Here is a 14,980-nt window from a genome sequence, read left to right as displayed (position 1 = left end):
TTCTCGATTTCAACTAAGATGTCATTAACGCGCGTTTGTTCCCTGACCCACTCTGCTCTCTTCCTGTCCCTTAATGTTACACCTATCATTTTACTTTCCATGGCTCGCTGCGTCGTCCTTAAAATGTTATGAGTGATTAATAAAAGAGACGTCTCCGCTGCACATTCGTGCTCCCGAAACCGCCATTATACGGACAGCCATATTTTATTTATTTTTATTTATTTACACTTCACCTACATCGCCGTAAGGCATTGCGTAGGGGAGGTACACATGGGTAAATAACACAGTTAACAATCGATGTAATAGTTACAACAACGACAACGATACACAAGATACTTTTAAGAAACAAAACACTCGAATAACAGTGAATTACACAAATTATAAACAATGACACAGTCATACATTTTTAACACCTAAACGCTTCGAGGCAACAAATCATTCTTATTGGCAGTGATATTGTGGGCATTGTTAGAGGGAAGAAAAAAAGGTTTCATTATCAGTTTCATTAACGATATCGTCCGGGAGACGGTTCCATTCCTGTATTGTTTTGACGAAGAAGGAACTGCCAAAAGAGTGGGTTTTGTAGGGGTATTCTAATATTTTCCGTGAATTATCTCGTCGATTTGAGACGTACGTTGGTGCTAAGAGATAATCAAGGGGGTTAATGGCATTTCTATTGTAGTAAATACTATGAAGAAATTTAAGCCGCAGTTTCTGCCTCCTCACCATTAGTGGCTCCCATCCCAATGTTTGTTTTATTTCTGTTATACTTGAAAAGGAATTACAGTTGTTGCTAACAAATCTGGCTGCTTGATTTTGAATTTTTCCAGTCTGTCAATCAAGTATTGCTGATGGGGATCCCAGATTACACAAGCATAATCCAGAATAGATCTTACATACATGAGATAGAGGGTTTGTTTCACGGCCTGTGTAACTTGCTTAAAATTTCTGCGTATGAAGTATAGCATTCTACCCGCCTTTGTCACATTCTACCCGCCTTTGTATATTTCTGTCGTAACCGAGAACACTATACGCGCTTCTAAGCCAGGGTTACTGATATACCATACTCATATGTCGCGCCTCGTGGCGCACGTGCTGACTGCCGACTGCAGCCTGGACGATAAGCTCAGTTCGGTTCCTGTTACACAAACGCGCTGGGAAGCGAGCCTTTTATCTGCCGACACGTGCCTCGACAGATGCGTAGAACGCCATTGCAATAATTCGTCGGGCTCAATCACGATGTAACTCGGCTTTACACAGGACTAGGGCTTACCTCATCGTCTGTGCGCGATAATGTTTTTCGTGCATAAGAACGGGCGTCCTCCAGTCGTGATAAAAACTCATGGTATCATCCCAAAAACGCTGGCTGAGGACAGACAGTTAAAAAAATGTGTATAAATCCACGGCCCCCGATCCATAGAAATGTCTACTTGAAGTCTAAGACGACGATGAGATTTTATTTGTTTATTAAATGTTTACCCACGGAGACGCTGGCGCCTCTTGGAGGCGCCGGCAACTCGTCTGCTATGACGTATTCATAAATATAGTTGGAACACCGTGTGATATCGCAATTACGAGTGGCATACTACAGCGAACCAGCCTACTTGCATACTTTAGTGAGGTGGGAAAGATGTGTTGTGAGCTCGCACTGGCGTGTATAAAGCAAGTGAGAAAGAAAACTATCCCGTAATCGGAACGATCCAATCAAGCATGAAATGTACAGACTTAGTCTTACCTTCACGTTACCTCTAGTTAGGCATGCATGCGTGCCCTTCATCGTTCACCAATGTTACTTCAATTTCATGCTTGGCATCCTATTTTTTCATCCGTGGATGACGTCAAATGTATCTGACGTCCGTATTGGGCGAACAGAACGCCCAGAGGCATGTTATCCCACCGGAAAATATTAATGACGGAATTTTAGTGAAGTGGACAAAGTTATTTCAAGATCTTTGCGAATGATGTAGTAGTATGTATGCTGTCGTTCTCCAATACAATAAATAATGAGTAGAGGATATATGTCGTAATTAGGTACATACAGTTAAAACTCGATCTAACGAAACCCGATTTTACGAAGTTTCCGATCTAACGAAGAAATTTCGATTCCCCAGCAAATACCCATAGGGCTCAGTGTTATCATCAATCTGAATTAACGAACTAGCTTGGCTACCGAACCCGATTTAACGAAGTTTTTCCAGAAATAACTGAGTGAAAAAGCGGTGATTTCCTTCCAATTTTGCAGACAGGTTTTTCTTCGCGCGTGCGCTCTAACGATATCGTATTAAAACGTCTAGGCGCCCTACTCACGAGGCTGCACGCCGCGCCCATGCATGGAGCAATGGACTCGACCGTCGGTAGCGCACCGGATGGTGCTACGGGCGACGGTGGTTGGTTTCGTGATGTCATGGCACGTGTCATCTCCTCGCAACTTTCCGGCTCGGTGCTCGCACAATCACTACATTCGTTCTCCGCGTCTCCGCATATTGTTCGCCCGTCATTGCTTCACCTAACTAACGTAACGGTCTCTCTGGCTTGCATCGCCCGGACATGGTGCCCCGTATTTCCGGGCGACATGGGAGGCTCCATTTCAGGGCCGCCCTCGCATACTTCTCACGTGCGTAGGAGTAGATTGTTAGTAAGAACAACGACCTCGTAGCTTTTGGTTTTCGCTACTTTACAATTTCAGATTTCGAAGAGACGAAAAATCTCTTTCTCAATTTTACGAACTTCCCGATTTAACGAAATAATTCGAGCGTCCCCATCACTTCGTTAGATCGAGTTTCAACTGTATATCAAGGCAGCCGCAGTACTCAAAGCAGAGACTTATACAAGAAGTTTTTCTCCGTGCACTGGTTTAGAGAAATAATTACGCAGGAATTGCTGCGGAGTACACTGCAGTGAATATGTTTCCGGGCTATAAGAATATCGAGTTCGGAAAACTCTAAACTTTACCGTCAACGCCTTAACACCACATTTACATCCATGCTTCTCGAACTGGCACTAATCACAAGGCTTCAAACCTGAATGTTATGCTATAAGCACCGTGGCTGACTTCATGTGTGCAATAAAGACATGTCTCCTAAGGCAACTAAGTTGACAATTAAAATTTTGTAGTAACTATATTGGATATTGTAGCGCAAGTTTTTATGCCTGCAACTATACTGCAGTATGAATGAAGCTTGGTCAGTAAAATTTATGAATTCAAGAAACGTGGCGGTGTAATTGTCGCAGTGATCTAACGCTGACCCGTGATATTGCTGTTTACCGACGTGATTATAAGCGCCACCCGCGCAAATTACACTTTCGGTGACGGTGACGATGATTTCGATGCAACAGAGCACAAGAGGTGTTGAGCAAGCGGCAAACAATATATAAAAAATTAGGTGAGAAAATTTAGCACCACTGTTCTACAGTGCTGCAGCTTAAAAAAACTGTACGCATTATGTTGGTTGGACATTCAATAGGGATCGTGACATGGCCTTTCAATTGGGTTCGCGAGTTGAAGAAATGCCGGTTTGAAGTAATTCTGGTGCATGTTGAGAACTTCAAATCGTCAAACTTAAACGAAAGCTTCCCACATTAGCATTATGTATTACCTATATGGTGTATTATTGCAAATTTTGCAAAGTTTAATAAAAATTTGTGATCAGGTGTTCCTCTGCATAACGCCGTCGGTTTGAACTTCAACAATAACGCACGTTCAAAACCACCAGCAGTATTCGGATGCACAGTTAGACTGACAAAGCGCCTACTCTGCGCCGACATGAGACTCCGTCTTCTTGCCCTTATCAAAATCTGTCACTCTTGCAAACCAGGAAGCGCACTTGCACCTGACGGCGTTGTGCCATTCATTTTATCGTATACGCTTTCAGTGATGCACTGCAAGGCAGCTTCGTCAGCTGACACGTATGCTCTCTTTGACGAAGGGGAACATTCTAAATGTACAGCGTACCAGAAGACATCATCTGAGCCGTTCGCTGCAGCTCCGACTTCTATCCGGATTTTATCGACCTGAAACATCGCTTCTCTGCCGACTCTGGTTGGGAGTTACCCTCGCGAAGGCACTAATTGAAATGACCGGCAATGTTGCGTGCGAGCTCGGCGGCAGTGCAAAAAAAAAAAAAAAAAAAGTGAGAGAAGAACAACATTGAATACCATTTGTGCCACCGACCTCGATTTGACTCAGAAGCCGAATCACCTTATAACACGTTGCGACGACAGGACGGCGAACGCTTTCCGTGCAGGTGCTAACAGAATACAGGTCTCGTCGCTAGTTGGCCCACAAGGCAATAAGTGCACTATCGTGCTTCTTGAGGATGACGAGCCTTTGCGCATGCCTTTGACCAAGTGATGCAGTCCCGCACGCGTGACCGATCTATCGCACATTTCCTTCTTTCCTTCCCTCCCCTTTCTCTCGTTGTTTTATTCCCTTTCCCCCATTGCAGGGTAGCCAACCAGACGTTTTTATGGCTAACCTCCCTGCCTTCTGCCGTTCTGTTTCTTCCTCCTATCGGCATCAACTGGGCAGTCGCACTCTTAATGTGCACTGAATTGTTTCAAAGTGATGGTGGCCACACACAATTGAGGCACATGGAAAAAAGGACAAGACGGGACAAAGTTTCTAAACATTCCGCTGCCACATTCGCTATGAATTATTACCAACATACCCACTACCACGCCTTCTCACTGAAATGTGACTGATTGTGTTTCACGAAAAGTTTGCCCTGATGAGTTATATTGGTTCGACTGCGCTAGAAGTACACTCCACTGCCGGATAACAAGTGTTCGCTATCGTCAAGGTGTTCATTCCACTCATATAGGCTGACGGTTTGACCCGCTTCCTTCCTTCGATATCTGAACCTTCATATGCTGCGCGTTTTAACAATGTTAGCCACCCTAACAGCGGAGCCTGGTCCGGTCGGAGTGGAACGAAAACTATCATTATCATTAGCGCTGCTTCTCACGAGCTATGCATGACGTTGGCAAAAACTCGGAAGGCGCACGCTCTCTTCGTCCTCTTCTTCACCTTCTGCATAGAAAGAAAAAGAAAGAGAGAAAAAAAGAAAGAAAGGGAAGAAAGAAAGATAGAAAGTGTGCGAAAGAGAGAGAAAGAAAAAGATAGAAAGAGAAAAATCGAGAGAGGGAGAGAGAGATAAAAAGAGAGAGGAGAAAAACTACAGAAAGAGCGAGAAAGAGAGAGAAAGAACTAGAGAGTGAGAAAGAAAGAAATGGAAAGGAACAGAGACACAAAAGAGATAGAAAAACAGAGAGAAAGAGAGAAAAAGAAAGAAAGAGAGGAAGAGAGAGAGGGAAAAATAAGGACAAACAAGGAATGCCGCCCAGCTCCGCTGTTCATTCAGGCTTGGCCCCACTAGTGCGAAGCTGCCTGAATTTTTTACAGCGACAGGTGTTATGAGATCACAACAGCAGCCGATTTTGGAGCCGTAGTTGTTCGCCGCCGCCGCCGGTGTCCGTAACCGCTATCGCGCCAAATAAGAAAAACATGGCTGATCCCCCTTTCATAGGAATCGGTATAACACGAAAGTAATACATGTCTTCACAGGGGTAGTTGAACGTTTATTGTGCATTGTTTCGCCACAAGTGCGAAGGAATGAATGCCATGGAAACAAATTCTAATGTCACGCGAAGAACGGCAAGCAGCTCGGAACTTGCAGCGCGCTCTAAAGCAGAAAGGACGCACGAACAGTACATAAACAGGACGAGCGTGAAAAACTGTCACAAATGTTAGTTCTTTGTGTGTGAGCAGCGCGCGCCTTTCGGAAACGCGGCCGCTGCAGCGAGAGAAGTGACCATCGTGCTCTCTGTAACGTCAACGGAAACTTCCGGTGAAAGCACAAGACGTACAAACCACCCCATCGCGAGATAAGCGCGCGCGCACGAGAGCTACCCCATGCATAGGGCGCGCTCGCATCGCAACGTGCCTCTACGGGGTTTAAAGCGCACCCTCCGCGCCATCTCGCTAGTGACAACAAGAACGCGCTGAAGCCACCGAGCTCTGAGTACCGCCATCGGTAAATGGTGTATATAAATGGCTCGCCGTTAGAAAGCTGACGAACGTACGCTCTGTGGCCGAGTGGCTTCGCGCCGCGCGCTGCCGGAAATACGTCAGTGGAGCCGTGGTTGACCCCGGCATAAAACACTTTCGTGTTAAAATTTAAATGAGAAAAAAATTCTAATGTCGCATGGGATTTGAACCTAGGCCCACTCCGTGGCAGTCCAATATTCTATCACAGAGCCACACTGGTGCCTGAAACTCCTTCGAAAAAAGACCCGATACAAGCGTCATGTCGGGCAAGGAATCGCGTCAACATACTTAATAAGCGTGGTAGAAGAGTAAAACAACAATCAGGCATCACGCAATGCGAATTACGCAACGAGTCGGTCGTCAAATGCTTCCAACCCATTACAAAAGGATCATTCATAATTCTTCATCATCATTAGCCACAGCACAAACAAAGTACACGTGCCTTACAGATGTACGCGGGCACCACGGTTTTCCGCAGAATGACGAAGAATTACATTGTGGGTGTTTCCCTACTTCATAAAAATTGCGATGATTTATGGCGTAGTGGATACCTTGCATGTGTACTTGTATTAGTTGCCCCAAGAAAGTCTACAACGGGCTCTTTCAGCTTTCGTTGGGACTGTGCTGCGTGTTCCGCGCAGGCCTGGCGATTTTTTTTGTTTTGTTTTGTTTGTTCGCTTGCTGTTGTCTTGCGAAGTTGTACGAGTTCAGGGGCACACCTTTGTTCTTTATCTTTTTTTCTCTCTGAAACTTTCAGGTGCTGCAGTGTTTACTGCGTTGATTCATTTCATTTACTCGGTTGACATCAAGGGTTTCTGCCATAACGAGTCGCACGACTGTCCTTGCGGTTCCACCGGGACAACAGTGAACGTTAAAGTAGACGGGTGAGTCGCGCTGCAGTTATAATAAAGCAACATGAGCGGTACACGTGCATTCAATTTCTCTAACTAAAATGCAAGACAGGAGCACTATTGTGTCTGCGTACTGAAAGCTCCTTATTCTCGCCGGATAATACATAGGACGCATTATTAACGAAAAAAGAAAAAAAGTCAGCGAAATCTCGTAATCAGATCTTGGTTCTTGCACGTAAAACCTCAGAAATGATTTTTGAAAATAAAATTCTTACCCGAAATTTGCGACGAACTACATTGGTTCATCACGTATTGCTTTCTACAAGGACATTTCTTAAGCAATACATTTTTTTCCTGTTTATTGTGTAGTTGTTTCTCATGCATTGTGGGATTTTTTTTAGATCTTGATGCCCCTATAACAATGTGCTACATAAACTAACTATGTTTGAAATTCAATGCTTTCTGTTCTGAATTCTAGACTATATATTTCGGGGTACAACTTTAGAAGGCAGAGGGATTTTTCTCCTTAAAGGTAGATGAGTGTGAGTTTGCACTAATGGGCGCGTACCCTTGAATGACGTCATTGGCAAGACGGCTGGTGACTCCGCCGTCGGGCTCATGCACGGAACTATTTCTTTCACGGGTCGCGCACTGCACAAGCACAAGGGAAGGAAGCAGAAAACGAAAAAGAACGGTTGCTTGGGCTAGTTGGTGATTTAGCTTCGACATGTTTGAATAGCGCAAAATGAACGAGGACGGAGAACGGAGACCGAGGAAAACGAGACAGCAAAGGGCGCAGACTTCCAACATTGGAAGTCTGCACTCTTTCCTGCCTCTTTTTCTGCTTCTTTCCTTCGTGCTTGCACAGTACGCTACCCGTTCGATATGAACCAACTAGCCTGCAACAAGGTTTTATTACTATTTATTTAGTCGCGGAGGCAATCGGTGGTCACGGTTCAGTCATCTGGACGGGCCTCCCCTGCCTTCTTTAGCTGTATCTGGCTGCAGTACCTATACACATGTGGAAATCTCAACCGATTTTTATGATGACCATTATAGCACCGTTGCTTCCCTAACTTATTTTTTAATTCATGCTCCGGGAGCGCTTCATCGTGATAAAACTGAACACTGTGTGTCGACGTCTTTTCCAACATCTATAGGCATAAACCGGATCAGATAGCTCGGCCCATTGATATGACTGTTTGTTGTGTTATATGACTCAAGAGGAATTGGTGTATTCTCACATATTCGAAATACTCTGCTTGCAGATGCAGCTACGTCCGTCGCTTCGAGTTTCGGTGCCGACCTTGTGACAGTGACACTTACGACAAGATCTGTCCAAACTATGCGCACTGTCAGACGTGTGCATCAGGCCTGAAAGGCTGCGAAACCTGCCCACCCGGAAAGTACGGCGTATGGTGCACCTTGGGTATGTTGTCAGCGAACGGATGGCTGCGGTGGGCCGATGAACTGTTTCCAAGTTGCTCAGGACTTTTGAAGTCATAATCACATCTTCCGAAGCAATATTATAACTTGTATAACGTAACCACGGGGAACAGTAAAGCTCTATTATGAAATTTAAAGTGTCCCTGAAACGTTCTCTTGAATTTGTGTAAACCCATATGGATATAAAGTGTTATCAAACCATTCGCAGAATAATTTAAGCGGCGCACCTCGTACCAGAGGAGATACAGGCGATCAACCGTTATCCTCCTTCTCGACATCGCTCTTCCTTCTCAACTTCTTCGCCGAGTGGTCGACATTCACCGGACACTAGTGGTCGGGGCTAGGCACCGCCTCCTGCGCGGCCGTTCGCCAGCCGCGCAGGAGCCGGTAATCCGACAATCTGAAAACGCCACGAAGTTGGCGGACAAACTAAAATGGACAGCGATCGGTAACCAGTGAGCGTAAATACAGGAATTGTGGCGGTAGTCTTGTGGCGTGAAGTGACGGCCGCAAACGCGCGGATCCTGGCGTCGATCCGATACCGAACGCACGATACTCAGTCCATACCGGTCCGCTGCAACCACTCCGTTGGCCGGTTGCCTTGCACAGGCATACGATGTCGCAGTTTGACACATCGCCAATCACTAGAGTTGCAACCCGCAGCGCAGCAAGGGTGATTCATGGTGTTGGAGAAAATAAACTTCAAGATCAACGCTGGTCGCCTATAGCTCACGTCAACATGGAGCCGTCGTGACACAGGCAGACGACGCTCGCTGTCCGCCGAAAGTTCCTAAGTGTGCAGTAAATCGTGATTGTGTATTCTCTTTCTGTTATTGATTTTTTAACACAACAAATTATAAAGCTTTCCAATTATTGCGAACATTAGTTCACATTTAGTTGGAAATATTATCCCTGACTTCAATGGTACAGCTAAATAAAGTGCTCGCCTATGGGACGTCGCTCACCCATGCACCGTGCCATGGGCAGGGGCGGCTGAACGCTCGATTATCAGCTTCGCTGCGTTCTGTAGCGATGCGCACATTTAAAACCTGTAATAAATTACACACTTTGCTCAGAGATGAAAAATCCCTGAACAGGGGGAGTTTCTTTTTGGAAAATCCTCGAACAAGCCTCCATTTAATTCCCCTAACTTCTTTCATACTTACACTAAACTCGGAGCGCTTAAGGTTTGCTAATGATCCGGAGGATTTGGGATACTGGCTCAATGCGTTTGTGCAAAATCGTGAAATCCGTGTCAGGGTCCCCGTCGCAGTTGTATGACAATGCTTTATTAAAAAAAAAAAACAGTCTTAGCATGGATAATATACAGCTTACACCAAAAAAGAAAGAAAAAAAGCCTACCATTGGGCTGCATTAAGAAATGCACTAGTGTTATTGTCTCCGTAGATTTCAGATCCGCACCAGTGACGAGAACAGGAAGTGATCACAGTGTATGCACCACCACAGAAATAAAATATGGAGATTTAGCAAGAAAAAATGGTCTTCGTAATGTCAATGCCCCCCTTCGTATCCCTATCAGTCATGTACCTGGTGCGTACACGTTAAAGAAACAAAAAAGACATCAAAAGTCCATAATCCGATCACCAATAGATATGATACATGTTTATAGCATCTGAGCTTGCAGAACAAAACTTCCAAGGTTGTAGGTCTGTCCCGTTTGGCTTCATATAACGATGTCTTCATTCGCTGTTGTTGACACAAGTGTTGCTGTTACTGCTAGTCTCATTATTGCACTATAGGCACTGCGACTGCGTCTATTAGCGCAGCCTTGAGGAAGCTTCGTGTTTTTTTAGAAGAAAAAATAGAAGTGCGTGAAGCAAAGTTAATTACTTTTTGCACAATGTGAAACAATTAAAACGGGATACATTCGCTTTTCGGACAGCAGGACCTTACTCGGAAGGATATGGGCAAGCTTTGTTAGCTTCTTAAAATGAAATGTAAGATGGCCGTCCTAGAGCTGCGGCGATATCACTTACGGGCCACCTACCTCATTTGCACGGCGAACTGTTTTGTCCGCATGAATTGCCAGCGCGTCGATTTGGGAGACACGACTGGAACTGTCAGCGGCTGATTTGGGACCGATTAGATTCAAGTGGCCTGGTGCTATTGCTTTCATGACAACGCCATCGGTTCGGAATGGAACGCCTGCCATAGAAACCATCGTGAGTAGCGCAACGTGACAGGACACCAGAAAGGAACAGACGAGCACAGGCGCAATGCTCGTCCCGTTTTCCTTTCTGGTGTCCGGTCACGTTGCGCTACTCACGATGGTTTCTATGTACAAACACCAACTCGCCCAACAGTCAACTGTTTTAACGCTAGCCATTTCTGGCCGTGGCAGTGTTGTTTCCTTCCACGAGGCCCTGAGAATGGATATCAAATTCAAATAGAAGTAAACGTCCTACATTCGCGATAAGCACAAACGAGAACTAACGGTGATTTTCTTTTACATAAGCTCTACGCCTGTATTGTGCGCCTGCATAGCACACTTTGGCAACGTGAGTACTTGTTTTGAAGCATGCCTTTCTCGTGCAGATTGCAGGTGCCAGAACGGAGGAGTCTGCGACAAGGACACCGGCAATTGCCGGTGTCTCCCAGGATTCTCTGGTACACTTTGCGAAATCAGAGATGGTAAGGGGGATGAGCATGCATCTTATGCTGTTTGCATTATTCATTGTTTAACTGGGGGAGCAGATAAGGGGTGTAATACGCAGACTGAAAAGGCGTGTTTTGCTGCCGTTAAAATAAACGTCTTTTAAAACGTCCAGCGTGTCATGTTGCTACCTCAGTTTGTGTTTTCGTATTACTCCTGGCACGTTACGCAGTAGTGGTACAGTAGGCATGTGTTACTGTTGCATCCACGAGCATGGACGTCGTCAGGGGTGTGCAAAGAGGGCAGTTTCTCCCCCCCCCTCCCGGCCCCCCTCGTAAGCCACACCGCCCCTCAAGCCCCACTAGCGACCCCAGCGCCAGGATTCAACATAAGTTTGACCCCTCCTCCCCCGCACCCCTTTACATCCCTCCCCGCCCTCCAATAGACATAATCCTGCCGACGCCTGCGACCACAAGCTGAGGTCGTATTTTTGTTTCACGTATAATTTTACTGCGCTCTTCATTAATTGACAGCATTATGTGTTACCTAAAAGAAATGGAAAGAAATTGTGTTTTGCTCAAAGCGGACATCACACGTCTGCAACGATCAAACTTTTTTTAGTACGTGGAGCGAGCCAAGCGAGTGATATTTATTTACTGCCATATCTGGTGTCCGCAGTAGAATTTTGCTATCCTTCTACGCTCGTTTATTGCCAATGTTTGATGTATCGATGCCACCGTGCTCCGGATAAGCTTTTGGTCATGTCGAGTACTCTATTTACTAGATTAACGAAGTAATAGCACGTACGTTTATATGTTCTCTTAACTCGTGGTTTCAACGCCCTGCTCAAGGTCTCATAGCCTTTTGATTTTGTATTTACTGGTCACCGTTCGTTCTTTATTACTTATCCAATTAAAACTATTTACACTTTATTGTTTTTTATTTTAATTGACCTACACATGATCGTTATTACTGCGTTGCTTAAATATTGCTGGATTCTTGTCAGGCTGCCCCCCTCCAGCTCATCCGCAAGGTGTCTTAGCTACCATGGCGCCTCCAAACCTACCAAAGATTATCCACTACAACTGCCCAACTGGCTTCAAGAGGATCGGTGCTGGCACCATCAACTGCCAGAACGATGGCTCCTGGAATGGAGTGCCACCCTATTGTGGTAAGACCGCCATCTGGATGCTGCGTCTCCTTCTCTTGTATTTTCTCTTCGTCGGATGCAAAAAAATATGGGGGACATTATATAAAGGACCTTCATTTATTCACTCTGCTCTATATGGTTAGCGTTATAAACGTATAATGGTGTCACAGCGCTGTGGGGATATGGTAATGATATCACTTGAAATCAAAGACCTCAAAGGTTATGTTGCATGATCATCGAACTTCAGTTGCCGTCAAGGCGTGTTAGCTTTTGTCCAACTTGGCGCGCTGGACGGGCAACACACACCGTGCGCCTTCTCGATCGCTCAAACCTATCATATAAATAGTTGTCGTAAAAATGCAGTCCTTTAACGACGTAATGGTCTTCGAGGGAAAGAACAAACTGAGTCGGTATCCTTTTATGGAGTCTTGAGAAGGTGTTCGGGATGGTTCAAGTTATGTGACTTCATGCGGTGATAATTTAGCAGCCTAAATGAAAGCCTCGTTTGGTTTCCAGTCTACCCCTCTCGTTCTTTTTCGTCATTGAATCCTCAGGCGACACCCACAATTGTAGCTTATTCTGGAACGCTCGCGATGCGCCCTACTATAACGCTCGCTAATATCCTTCGCTGCACTCTCTCTCAGGCTACCGCCTTTAGTGACTCTAATTATGCCATTGCCAGGGACACGCAGAGTAGAATGCAGACATTATGTCTTCGCCAGTCCGAACTCTCTCAGCTAAAGGAAATAAAAATCCAGAAAAGCGTCGGGAAGATCCACTTTTACTAATAGCGCCATACGAGAGAGCAATTATTTCGCAATCTACGTTTCACAAGCTTGCAGGACTCGCGCGGGGTTCACCTTTTCTCCCATATTTTCTGTATTTTTCTGTCCTTACTTGCCGTTTTTCGTGCGGCCCTTACGCAGAGAGGCAGGTGCCGTGCCCTCCGTTACCCGACGTGGCTCGGAGCGTCGTGCAGGTGCATGGCGCCGCGACGAGCGTGCGGGAGATCCAGTACAACGGCACCACCGTGACCTACTCATGCGCCGACGGATACGAAGCCGTTGGCGCAAAGTCTCTGGAGTGCACCCACGAGGGCGTCTGGACGGCGTCGCCGCCATCCTGCCTCAAAGGTCAGTCTGGCGAGCAGAGAAGGCTTTAAATGTGTACCGGTGATCACGCAGCTCACATAGGCAGTCAGGAGCGAGAAAGCAGCAGCCGTATATGAATGAAGCAAACGGCTGATCTGCATATTGATAAGAACCCAACCACCAATAAGTGTATTGATGTCCGTTGGCATAGTATGCACTTCATACCACGCAAGAGTGACCGACTGTTTCTGTGTGTGCTATGCTACCACGCAAGAGTGACCGACTGATTCTATGTGTGCTGTGTCGTGCTATCTTTTTATCTTTCTCTCTCTCTCTCTCTCTTTCCTCTCCATCTTTAAATCTCCCCCACCCTGTCCCCATGTGTAGGGTAGCAAACCGGTTGTCCTATACTGGTTAACCTCCCTGCCTTTCCTTCTCTACTATTTCTTCTCTCTCTTCATATAATGCGTCTCAAAATTATTCTTTTTTGTATGATATTATTTTGTTTTGTGCGGATTAAATGTTGTCGGCTCTGCAACTGGCACCCTGACGCGGCTCCACTGGAAGCATAAACGGTTTTATCGGTCAAATATCGGCCTTCATACACGTTCCAAGTGTCGGGTATCTTCTGTAAATGTGAATTAAATTTTAGATGGATGTCGCCGAGGGCAGTTATGGTATCTGGCCAGTATTCTTTAGGTGTGATTTCATACCTTGATATTCACGTTAATGCAAGTTAAAACTCAGGGAAGAGAGGAGGCATCGTTGGAAACTGTGGCGCGGCGCCATACAAAACGCGCGCCCGGGCAAACTTTGAGTGCGGATTCCACTAGCGACCTGTCTTGTCCTTTTAGACTTTTTAACCTTTGCCCATAATCAGGAATGTTAGTAATAATACAACAAGTGCCCCTTCGACAGATCAACAAAACGCTTGAATTCTCCTGTGCTTTTTTTTCTTGGAACTCTCGTTCACTGATGTGTTTCTTGGCAATTAATTTATACGATATTAGATGCGAAGCAGCTTTTGCTCGGGGCCGAGTCCGGCGTCGGCGGTGGCGTCCGCGCTCCACTGCGCATGCGTCTACTCTCTCTCCCACTCTCCTCCTTTACGCAGGTGTTCGGTCGCCTTCTCTCCTCTCCTCCCCCGCGCTGCAGCCGCGGCGCAGCCTCTCCTCCCACGTGATGCCGCCGTGCCGCAGCCAAATATACAGCCCGTAACCCACTCTCTCCTCTCCCTCCCTCATTTCATGTTTATATAAGCGCGTGCGCTCGGTCGGCTTCCGTCATTCTCTCTTCGCTCCCGTTCAGATGAGTTGTAAGGTCAACGTCGGCACCACTCGTTCACTCGGCGCTAACGGAAAGCAACGCACAAACACAACCTAATGAGAACAGAAACACTAAATACAAACCTCACACACTAACGGAAACGCCGAGTGAACGTAATGGAAACTTGGTGTGCGCCCCCAATGCTGCTTCGCATCCCCTCATGGTTCCCTTAAGTGGGAGATGGTGTCATTGTCATTTATGTTTTAGCTGTTAGGTGTAGCTTCAGAACGACTAGTTTTGATTCACATAGTTGTATCAGCGCACTTCATTCGCAGAACGAGTACATAGTGCATGGACATGCAGAAGCCATTGCTATATCTCTACAAACCAATTTGTGTAGCTTTGTTGAAGAGTCGACGAGTGGGCGATTTCGTATACCGTATTATTGTATACAGCCACACGACACAATGCGCTCTGCATCGTAGAATTTGCATCGTTTCTTCCTCTTTCCATGCT

General features: G+C 45.9%; 1 protein-coding gene across 2 annotated transcripts in view; it reads left to right on the top strand.

Annotated features, from left to right (window-relative positions):
- The window catches only part of LOC119373592 (clotting factor C), a 149,999-nt gene that overhangs the window by 10,911 nt on the left and 124,108 nt on the right, over positions 1-14,980 (top strand). The window contains exons 2-6 of one of the 2 annotated variants that reach the window (XM_037643648.2): positions 6,804-6,930; positions 8,166-8,326; positions 10,900-10,995; positions 11,964-12,128; positions 13,034-13,240. In XM_037643648.2, coding sequence (XP_037499576.2) covers positions 6,804-6,930; positions 8,166-8,326; positions 10,900-10,995; positions 11,964-12,128; positions 13,034-13,240 — 756 coding nt within the window. Of the gene's footprint in view, positions 1-6,803; positions 6,931-8,165; positions 8,327-10,899; positions 10,996-11,963; positions 12,129-13,033; positions 13,241-14,980 lie in introns of those variants that run through there. The other variant, XM_049419914.1, reaches the window with a different exon arrangement.

This window comes from Rhipicephalus sanguineus, chromosome 1 (genome assembly GCF_013339695.2).
Source record: "Rhipicephalus sanguineus isolate Rsan-2018 chromosome 1, BIME_Rsan_1.4, whole genome shotgun sequence".
NCBI lineage: Eukaryota > Metazoa > Arthropoda > Arachnida > Ixodida > Ixodidae > Rhipicephalus > Rhipicephalus sanguineus.
The sequence above is the reverse complement of the archived record's forward strand: the minus strand, read 5'-3'. Positions and strand labels throughout refer to the sequence as shown.